Source organism: Zea mays, chromosome 5 (genome assembly GCF_902167145.1).
Source record: "Zea mays cultivar B73 chromosome 5, Zm-B73-REFERENCE-NAM-5.0, whole genome shotgun sequence".
Taxonomy (NCBI): domain Eukaryota; kingdom Viridiplantae; phylum Streptophyta; class Magnoliopsida; order Poales; family Poaceae; genus Zea; species Zea mays.
Genome location: NC_050100.1, coordinates 185902706 through 185913000, shown reverse-complemented (window position 1 = coordinate 185913000; position 10295 = coordinate 185902706). Strand labels below are relative to the sequence as shown.

The window sequence follows — 10295 nt, the reverse complement described above, 5'->3', positions numbered from 1 at the left end:
TAGTCCTAGTTTGAGCATCCATTATCCATGTATGGGTATTGTTTTCCTTTGATTTGCGCAAAGATCAAGTGTTCACTACAGGTTCATTCTTTGTCACTCTATTATGATGAATCACTCACAGTTGCTCCCACCATAAGTTGAATCACCCACATGCTCCATCAAGTGATCACCAGACTCCCAAACACTATCAAGTCGTCTAGGTGATGTCGATCACCGAAATTAACAAGCACAAACTCTCACCTGACCTAAAAAGCCTAATAAGGGAGGTGGATACACACTCCTACTCCATATGCACCAATGAGGTCCTTAATCTTATGATTATCATATCTCAAACACCTACTAGGCAAGCTTGTTTCTCGATATATGTTCTCTGCTAAACAAATGGGAATGGCAAACTCAATGAATAAGATGAGGGTATATATAGTCATAAGGCAAGGAACTAGGCATTACCCTTTCGATCAACACACGAGGGTGTCGATATGTCCAGTGCAACTCTGCTGTTCACACACAGATGTCTATTGAAGTTGCAACGACTAGTGCAAATCTAGTTGTTTATAGTATAACACATCAGGTCAAGAGGTTCAATGCTCACCAAGCTCATCCTTTGAGTGTGTGCGGTTACAATGGCTACCAACTGCATCGGACCGATGCATGGGATGCCACTCTCTTTAGACCTTACGTGTATGTACTAGCACTATACAACACATATGCCACACCTCGAATTAAGAACAAATCCAGATGCATCTCAAATGTGTGCTAGGATCAAATCTCACTCATATGATAACTCATGGTATAGAAATTAATGTCACATCTTTTATTATATAATAAAAGTTCTGTACCAAAATAGCTAAGTAAATACTTCATATGACGACAACGATCCTCCTCAGCCATAGTTGACTTGGTGACGACGGTCTAGACCTCTTTGAACTCATTGTAGCATCCTTCATCTTGATAATTCTTCTCCGATGGTACCTGTTCTTGATCTAGTGTGGTTATAGCAAAGGTGAGCTCTCATGCGGTCATCGGTCAGTAAGTGTGGGAAAAAGTGTGTTTGAGCTCACTTATGGTGGAGGCTCAAGTGTTAGGCTTACCAAGAAAAACGGATAAGGGTGAGCATTGCTTTTTTATTTTGTTGGTCAAAATTTTATTAGCAATTACTAAATATAAGTGAACACTAAAAAGTTTTCTTGTCACTCATCATTAATTAGTAATAGGTGATTAGGAAGGCATGATCATGTTTTAGGTCAAGGCGAGATGAGATTTGAGCGAGGATAAGTCGAGGTAAGAAAGGCTAGGCAAGAAAAACTTTTATTCCAGATGGTGGATCTTGACTCGTCTGAAGATTTGGTTCGACTCTTATCCGACGTTGACGAGGACGAGATTATGGTGTGACAGCATATGACTACAACGATTACCCATTATACCACACTCGATGTGTGGGTTGTCACTATAGCCACACATGAGTCGCAAACATATTGTGGGTGTTAACTCGATGTCGTGGACTCTCGCAACTATCACTATGGCAATGCCATACTCGCCACTGTGGCACACCGGAGGCATGCACAGTGTATGACAATTATAACAAGATAGAGTAGTTAGACCTATATCAGGAGGGTCCACCATTTAGGTAGGGATGTAAATCTATCATTTATTATGCTATACTATAGAAAGGAAAGTATAGGGCAACGTAGAAACAGGTTGCTACATGCGGTCGAATCCTAACATTTGAGTTTAGAGTCTCTAAATTCTTAGCTCTACTCACTAGCTTATTCATCATGTGAATATGTAAGCTTTATCCATGCCTACATCTATACATACATGGTCACACAAAGGACATATAATATTAAGCTTAGGCAACACGAACCTCTATACATCGTGTATATGTATACTGCCATGTCAGTGCTCCACTATAGTGGTCTTATGCATATGCTCCTCACTCTTCATTTTCTTCGGTACCTTTGGTACTATGGTATCACACTGACAGTAATAATCTTATACAAATAGAGAACGAATCCAAAAACACATTCTTCGATTTTTATGTCAAAATAAATTAAAACCTAATTTTAAAACAAATTGGTTTGAAATATGAAAATAGTAGCCTAGCCAACTTTATCGAATTTTATGAGGCCAATACTGTATCTAACCTAACAATATGATAGCTGCTATGACCAACTTTAAATTGACTTAATGGCATTAGACATTCGACCTAAGCAAGTTTGGTCTTTGGAGGCTGGTTTGACGAGCTTAAATATAGGGCAACACCATCTAGTATATTTTGCGTGGCAATATGTCAAATGGCAACACATCAAATCAAATCACCAAATAAATCAGAGCACCACAAACGATCGAGCGATCCTTCAAAAAAGAGAAAAAAAAGTTAAGAGCCATCTATACAGTGGCAGATTTACGCCTATGGCCACTAGTGCTCGGGCCATACTTTTGGGCCAAACAATTGCTATAGGGCCAAGTAATAGTGTCGACCCATAAACCAATAAAAACATTCGTTTGTGCAGCTAGCCAGCCACATGGTGTGAGTGGTTGAGCGTCCACATGCTAGGGTAAGTGACGTGTAAGTGACGTGCTAGGGTAAATGACGACACGTTGAGCCTTAGGCTATCCGCACTCATACTACTCTAAATTTTTACCCTAAAAAGAATATTCTGTCCTGATCAGCAAAATTCTTTACTCTATACTACAATCCTTCGCACTCATGTTTACTCTATATCCATACTGAGCCCACCTCACACCTGCAGTCTTCCCACCTGGCTCGCAAGCCTTGCAGCCGTCCCACCTTGCATGGCTCAGTTCAGCGCTATATTTGGAGTTTTTGACGCCCGACTGTATTTTAGCGTAGGTGAACGAGTTCACCGCTGCAGACACGGCCTACTGTATCGCGGACTCCAAACGGATAGCGTTTGCTTTCCAGTCCGCCAGTGCGGATAGCCTTAGACGACGGCGGTGGCTAGCAAGCTAGTAGGTAGGGAGTTGTGCGCGCCACAATCTAGAAACTGCCGTAACACTAGGTAGCCGCAAGCGCGTGCGAGCCCGGGCAACCCGTACGTACGCTCTATTATCTAGTGTCCGACGAGACCGAGCAAGCAGAGCTGTAACAACAATCTTCTACGGCCCTACACTCCGGTGAGATCCTAGCTCCGCCACTGCATCTATATACTCTCTCCATCTCAAAATATTATTAGCAGATGACAATATATATATATATATATATTATGAGTTTATTAATTATTAAAACAAACTCAGTTTGGGACGGAGGAATTATATAAAAGAAGGAAAAAAACACTCGAGCGAGATTTTTGTGTTTACCCGATAACGCACAAAAATTTGATACGCGGAACTATAAATTGACCGAAACACACACCTGCTGTCGCGTCCCTTCCTCCCCCACCTTCCTCTCTTCTCCCCTCACCCCTTTCTGGCTTTCTCCTCCGCCGAGGCCCCGAGTCCTGCCGGAATTCTAGATCCCGGAGGCAACTTGCCACGGGCTCCTCCGCTCCGGTCGCTGAATCGTACTATCGTGCTCTCGACAGAAAGCCCGGCCGAAACCCAGCCGGACCAAGCCCTGTTCGCCGTGCGCGCGGTGCCCCGGGCCAGATCTGCGAGATCTGCACCGACACCGCTACGCCTATCACGAGGTACAGAGGCCGAGTGGAGCCCCTCGGATCTGCTCGCTCAGGCAGTCCTCTCTGACGTATTGCCGCTGATTTGCTGAAAATGGGCTGTAGCCTGTAGGTGGATGCTCTCGTGATCTCTCGGAGTCCCCTGGACTGAGCGGCATCTCGGCGGAGGCGTAGCCTGCTTAGCTGGTGGCCTGCCGAGATGCAGCGGAATGGGGTGGTGGAATGCAGCGTGTGCCACTCCCGGGTGGTGGTGCCGAGTCCCCGGAGCGTGTCCAGGGCATACGACAAGCACCGCAGCAAGATGTCGTCCAAGTTCCGCGCGCTCAACGTCTTCCTCGTTGTCGGCGACTGCATCCTTGTTGGTCTCCAGGTGCGTGTGCCTAAAAACGCTTCGTTTTCAGCCCCTCGCGTGGGAGACCTTTGCATGATCAATGCTTCAGTGAAATGGCCTCACGGATTTCGGGATTTGGTACAGAAACAGAAGTAATGCTTCTACTAGTACTGATGCCTCGCATCCTTGACATGGCCCTTTGCTGTAGTGATACGTTCATCTGAATAGCAAACGATCGGCCTTGTGGCGTCATGCTAATGTTTGAATTTGTTTATACAGCCCATCCTAGTGTTCATGTCAAAGGTTGATGGGAAGTTCCAGTTCAGTCCCATCAGTGTTAACTTTCTGACCGAGGTTATGAAAGTCATCTTTGCTATTGTGATGCTTATAATTCAGGTTTGTTCTCGTTACTTTCTTGCTGATGTTTTCCCTTTTTGCAAGCATTCAAACTCGAAGTGACTTTAGAAACGAAGAGGGATCCATTTTGCATGAGCTATTTTCACATGATAGTCTGATAACATCTATGATATCCTAATAAGCAGCCCATCCAGAACTCTTATGATCTTTTAAAAAACTGAGAACTCTTATAGTTTGTGGTTCTGGAGTAAAGATCAGAGGACTATAAGTGTTTACATGCAAAAGGAAATGGGGAAAAAGGTTGGTCCTAGTGTGGCACTCTTGCTTGGTCAGTCCAAGTAAGCTGCTTTCTGTGTGCGCAGAATAGCTTAGGAATTTGTTAGTATTCCTCCACACTTTGGATTTTCATGGTGTCTGGTGGATATACCAAATTACAGTTACTCTGCAGAGTTTCCTCTTTAGTTTGTAGTGAGTAGTATTATGTTTATAATTTCTTGTGTGCTAACCTTTTTGCCTTGTTGTTCCAATTTGACAGTCTAGAAAGCAAAAGGTTGGAGAAAAGCCACTCTTGGCACGTTCAACCTTCATACAGGTGATTTATATACAACAAGATATATGCTTTGATATGTACTGTTGCTCCTTATTTGTTTTTTGCTACATTGTCTGATTATTTGATCGTTCACTATTTGATTTCGTAGGCAGCCCGTAACAATGTACTTCTAGCTGTTCCTGCTCTTCTGTATGCCATCAACAATTACTTAAAATTCATCATGCAGGTAATCTTTGTCTGGTTTACTAGCAGATTATTGTAATTTTTATGAGTAAATGTTGATATTGCCTTGTGATATTGTAACAACCTGACATTGAGCCAACTGTGCAGTTGTACTTCAATCCTGCGACTGTGAAAATGTTAAGTAATCTAAAGGTACACTTTGCTTGTACTACTCAGTCATGCTGCTTTAGCTATACTTTGTGTGCACACATCTCAAAATACCTGTGTCTAAACCTCTCTAGGTACTGGTTATAGCTGTTCTTCTGAAATTTATAATGAGAAGGAGATTCTCAGTTATTCAGGTAAGGGTAACATTGATATTATCTTGAAATAATTTCTGTTTACCTTAAAGATTGGGAGTACCATGTGCTAATTATTTGTGCTTTTAGACTATGTCTTTTTTCATATTCTTTTTTTTTTTGCTTTTGTTGGGCGCTCATGTTGGATTTCTACTCTAGCCTACCCAACTTGGTTGAGACTAAAAAACTGTCTTCTATTCTGCCATATGTATGCAATATAAGGATTACTGAATTAAGCTTTACCTGTATGGTTTCTTATGTCTTCTCTTACCCAACCATGTTCATACTATGGAGCATGGGTAATTGGATTTTGAACATAGGAATGTACTAACCGTTCTTAAAATAAGGCTTAAGTGCCAGGATAAGTAGTATGCTCTTGTTCATCTGATTATGAGCTTATGTAAGCTTATTTTGGAAGTTGTGGTGTGTTACAACTTACAAACAAGTTTGTGTCACACCTTGTTAGATATTGCCATATTAGCCATGTTGGCATGTGATGATATAGTTTTAGGTGAAAACTTGAGTTCATTGGAAATTATGTGAGCTTATGGGTCTTCTCCACATAAGCATAAAAAGCGAGCTGTCAAATGCTGTACTTTTAAGAATGCTTTTGTCATGTGCAACAATTCTGACTTCAAGCTATGTTGACCTTTCTATCAACTTTTTTTTAATATTGACAGTGGGAAGCTCTTGCTTTATTGCTTATTGGAATCAGCATCAATCAACTTCGAACTGTACCTGCGGGCAATACAGCATTTGGTCTTCCTGTCACTGCTATTGCATACATATATACATTGATTTTTGTAAGTTTCTGCTAGACCATCTGTTCTCATTTGCTTTTCCCTCATGTAAACTTCTTTTTATAAGTTACCTCGATCAAAAAGTAGACTTGCAACTTAAGTTACTTATTTGTATTTACAACTATGAATTGTAGGTAACTGTTCCTTCAATGGCTTCTGTCTACAATGAATATGCCTTGAAAAGCCAATATGACACTAGCATTTATCTTCAGGTAAAGTATTAGTTAGTTTACCTTTGGCTGAGTTCATTTAGAGTAGCTTGTATTGTCCAGCCTTAGATCAGAAATTTCATTTATTGTAGTTCTGTTTTTGTTTTCCAACTTCATGGTTTGACTTGTATTGCTGTTTGTTTTTTTATCATATTGCCCCTTATTTCCTTGATGTTTTTCCATTTAATTCTAGAACTTGTTTCTGTATGGATATGGAGCAATATTCAACTTCCTTGGCATTCTCGGGACTGCCTTATTCCAAGGTGCGCACCTTCATTTGAAGTTCTGCTTTTACTTTGATAGATGATGGCCGCTGCGTTTCTAGTGCACTAGTCCACTAGCTGTACCTATCTGTCCACATTCTAGATGACAATGAGAAAGGTAAATTTATGGTGGTACCCTCACACTTTCCAAGTTGTACCAACAAAAAGGACAGGCATGACGAACTTCATAGTTTATAACAGAGAAGACTTGACCAGCTGACTGGTTATGTATAATTGTATATATCATTACAATTTGCATTGCTTACTAAAGATTACTAGACTGTGTGTGTGTTGGGGGGGGGGGGGGGGGGGGAGGACATGTGAATGTCCCTTCATCAATGACAATTCCTGAGGCAAACATGATAGGTATGATGTATGCCTTGTGTTTATGATGATTAGCTTGTCCTGTCATTTTGCAGGGCCAGAGAGTTTTAATATTCTTCGAGGACATTCGAGGGCCACGATGTTTCTCATATGTAATAATGCAGCACAAGGCATTCTATCTTCATTCTTCTTCAAGTATGCAGGTAATGGCATCTGACATTTGCTCTTCATTATTACTGAGCTTATCACATCTATTTAGCTAACTGAAATATGCTACAGACACAATTTTGAAGAAGTATTCGTCAACTGTTGCCACGATATTTACTGGCCTAGCTTCTGCTGCATTTTTGGGGCATACCTTGACCATTAATTTTCTCCTGGGCATATCAGTGGTGTTTATTTCAATGCACCAGGTAAACTGACCTTTTATTATTACTTATTGACCTTTGTTGTATTGTATGTCATGTATCTTACTATCTTTTGTCCTTAGTTCTTCTCTCCACTTGCTAAAGTCAAAGATGACAAACCAGCTGACTTAATAGAGTTGGAAGACACACAAAATCACCGGTAAGTTTTCATCTCGCTTCAAATCAAATGCTATTAAAATATTACTTCAATACTTGGTTTACTTTTCACTTAACATTGGCCTTAGAAGAAGTGTTGCTATAGCTTTGGCATGTGTTTTTAGGAATCCTGTTAATGTTGTTATAGAAATTACAAGCTGTTTGTTGAGTTTCTTTTAACATGTGGCTTAATGTTGCTTATTTGTCACAGGTCATCCGAATCTTCTTTTGTAAATATGACTGCTGGTGCTGCTGTTGATGTAAGTATCTCATTTTTCTATTTTAGAATAGACGTATGTCATTTTAGAGGTTACATCTGTGTTGGCTTCCATTTCAGGCGAGCCATAGGATTGGAACTGATGAGAGGCAACCCCTGTTGCCTACATGAACTAGTTTCTTGAGGTATACATAGATTCTTATCTAATGATGTTGCCCAGTTGGCAGTTTGCCATGGTATATGTAGCATAGCTATATGCATACTTGCATAGTTTGCCAATTCAGTAAGGCCATGTTTGGTTTCAATTAGTCCTAGGACTAAACTTTAGTCCCTACATGTTTGGTTCTAGGGATTAAACAGATTCTAAAGTCATTAAATACACTGCCTAAAGACTCAAATGCCCTTGGAATACACTCACAACATTAGCTGTCCATACAAAAATGCTCTCACAACCGAATACTACAGAGGGAAGGTAAGGGCAATAGGATAATTGTGGGCTTTTAGTCTCTTTTAGCACCTATGTGAAGGACTAAAGACTAAATCATTTTAGTCCATATTTTAGTCTTAGTGTTTGGCAAAAAAGGGACTAAATGAGACTAAAAACTAGAGACTAATCTTTAGTCCCTCTAACCAAACACCCCCTAAGGTGCGTGATTATAGATACTTTAAACATAAAAACTAGAAAAGAAGGTGTTTGCCTGATTTCAGTGGAGATTTGTCCGTGACGGTACATTTTCTATAGCAATTTGAGAAAGCATCAAACAGATTGTTGCAATTGATGCTAGAGGCACCAAGTGCTGATTCATAGGTTCACGTTGTTTCAGATATAGGCTTCAAGATGAAAATAATCATGTTAGCTGTACCTAGTAGCTCGACATAAGTTGGCAGTCGTGGGCAAAAACATGATATTTGATTTTCTCTGTAGTTACAAAGCGACTTCAGATCTACACGAGTCGTATACTTTTACATGCAATATTTCTGTCTCTCTCTCAAGCACATGAACTCCGATTCTTTCTGTTCTGCAGGTAGGGATAGATGACTCTTTTTTTGCGGTGTGAGCAGCAGGTTTGGTGTAGCATTGTAAGTTGAATAAACTATTGTACACTGTAAAGGCAAAGGAAGGAAAGAACTACCAACATCTTCTCCAATTTCTTTCATTTTTGGGACGAGGCCGGTCGGTGGCCTGCCATCTGTGGCCGTGGGAGTGACAGAGCAGCATACATTTTGATAGGCGTATAATTCAATAGGGATTTTCCAGATACGGCACTTGTAACAAAATTTTCTTGGAGGTGTATATGAACAACGGCGATATGACAATCTTTTCTGTACGGAACATTTATACTATTGAGTGATTGATTTACTATTACTATGTTGTTACTTAATTGTATTTCCATTCTGGGTTTGTTTGATTACGACTTAGGAGTGGATTGAAATATTGGAGTGGATTAAATTCATTGCTAATCAAAATTAAATAGAAAGGGATTCAATTTCTCTTCCGACTTCATAAGGGCACGCAAGCTTATATTAAGTGCTAGGCGTTAAGTGGGTGTTAGGTCACTATTTAGGGCATATAAAGCTTAAGTGTAGATTAATTGTGCTTAAGTGTTTATAGTAATATACAATATAATATATATATTTGCATAGAAAAACATGTTTATCTATGAATTAGTGGGGTACTTACCTGGACTAGTGGACATTTTTGTAGCCATGCTGCACGTTCCCAGCTTCTTGCCTTCAACCCTTCACTAAACGGTAGTAGTATCACCTTAGCGTGGTTGACCCTGGCGTCCTGGATAACTAGACCAGAAGGGGAAGAGAACACTGACTACCTTGGATAGCTCTTCTTGCCTTCAACCCTTCACTAAACGGCAGTAGCATCACCTTAGCGTGGTTGACCCTGGCGTCCTGGATAACTAGACCAGAAGGGGAAGAGGACACTGACTGCCTTGGACAGCTGGGGAAGAGGACATCGGCGACGGGGGCCTTGGACGGGTGGGGAAGAGGACAAGTCTGGTGGTGGGCTGGCGGTTCTGTTTTCCTCCTCTCACACGTGACACTAGCTGCTCTCGTCCTCTTTCCTATTATTCACGTTCTTTCACGCAACAACTCCTGCCCTTCTTTTCACGTGCATCTCTTTTCCCGCTCTTCTTTTCCCGCACATCTTTTCCGCGCGCTGAGCACTGCCCCAGCGCGCTTTCTTCCCGCCTTAGCACGCCGCAACGCAAAAAAGCGCCCCCTACGCGCGCTCACCGCGGAAACAACCGCCCAGGGCCTAAGCGTGGCGTTACCATGCCGCTTAGCGGCTAATCGTGATTAGGCGGGCGCTTAATCACGTTTTTTTGAACATTGGGCACGTACAACCCACAAATGTTCTTTATCATATGAGGTATTAAGGAGATAAGTGAAAAAAACACACCACATAAATGTCCTTTCTTAAGGGGGATATTAAGGGGATAAATGCAAAAAAACACAAGAGACAGTATCTTGGTGAATGGACGTCTCTAGCATAGTTCTCTAAGTTTAGA

General features: G+C 41.2%; 1 protein-coding gene across 2 annotated transcripts; it reads left to right on the top strand.

Moving 5' to 3' along the window:
- Positions 1–3353: 3353 nt before the first annotated feature.
- On the top strand, positions 3354–9147 carry LOC100191402 (CMP-sialic acid transporter 3). Of its 2 annotated transcripts, none has more exons than XM_020553003.3 (16): positions 3354–3650; positions 3748–4005; positions 4246–4362; positions 4859–4915; positions 5022–5099; positions 5204–5248; positions 5338–5397; positions 6075–6197; positions 6329–6406; positions 6597–6666; positions 7086–7193; positions 7270–7403; positions 7481–7557; positions 7765–7813; positions 7891–7955; positions 8796–9147. In XM_020553003.3, the coding sequence occupies exons 2-15, from the start codon at positions 3835–3837 to the stop codon at positions 7939–7941; spliced, it is 1218 nt and encodes a 405-aa protein (XP_020408592.1). In that variant the 5' UTR covers positions 3354–3650; positions 3748–3834; the 3' UTR covers positions 7942–7955; positions 8796–9147. The 2 variants fall into 2 exon arrangements, with proteins under 2 accessions (XP_020408592.1, NP_001352819.1); NM_001365890.1 differs by having other exon boundaries at positions 3399–3650; positions 3741–4005; positions 8796–9136.
- The last annotated feature ends 1148 nt before the right edge of the window (positions 9148–10295 follow it).

What these genes read in the sequence shown, in the direction of transcription:
- LOC100191402 (XM_020553003.3), top strand. Translation starts at nt 3,835, where the DNA reads ATGCAGCGGAATGGGGTGGTGGAATGCAGCGTGTGCCACTCCCGGGTG. An exon ending in ACTTAAAATTCATCATGCAG is followed by an intron (nt 5,100 to 5,203) that starts GTAATCTTTGTC and finishes CCAACTGTGCAG; the next exon opens with TTGTACTTCAATCCTGCGAC. An exon ending in ATTCTTCTTCAAGTATGCAG is followed by an intron (nt 7,194 to 7,269) that starts GTAATGGCATCT and finishes AATATGCTACAG; the next exon opens with ACACAATTTTGAAGAAGTAT.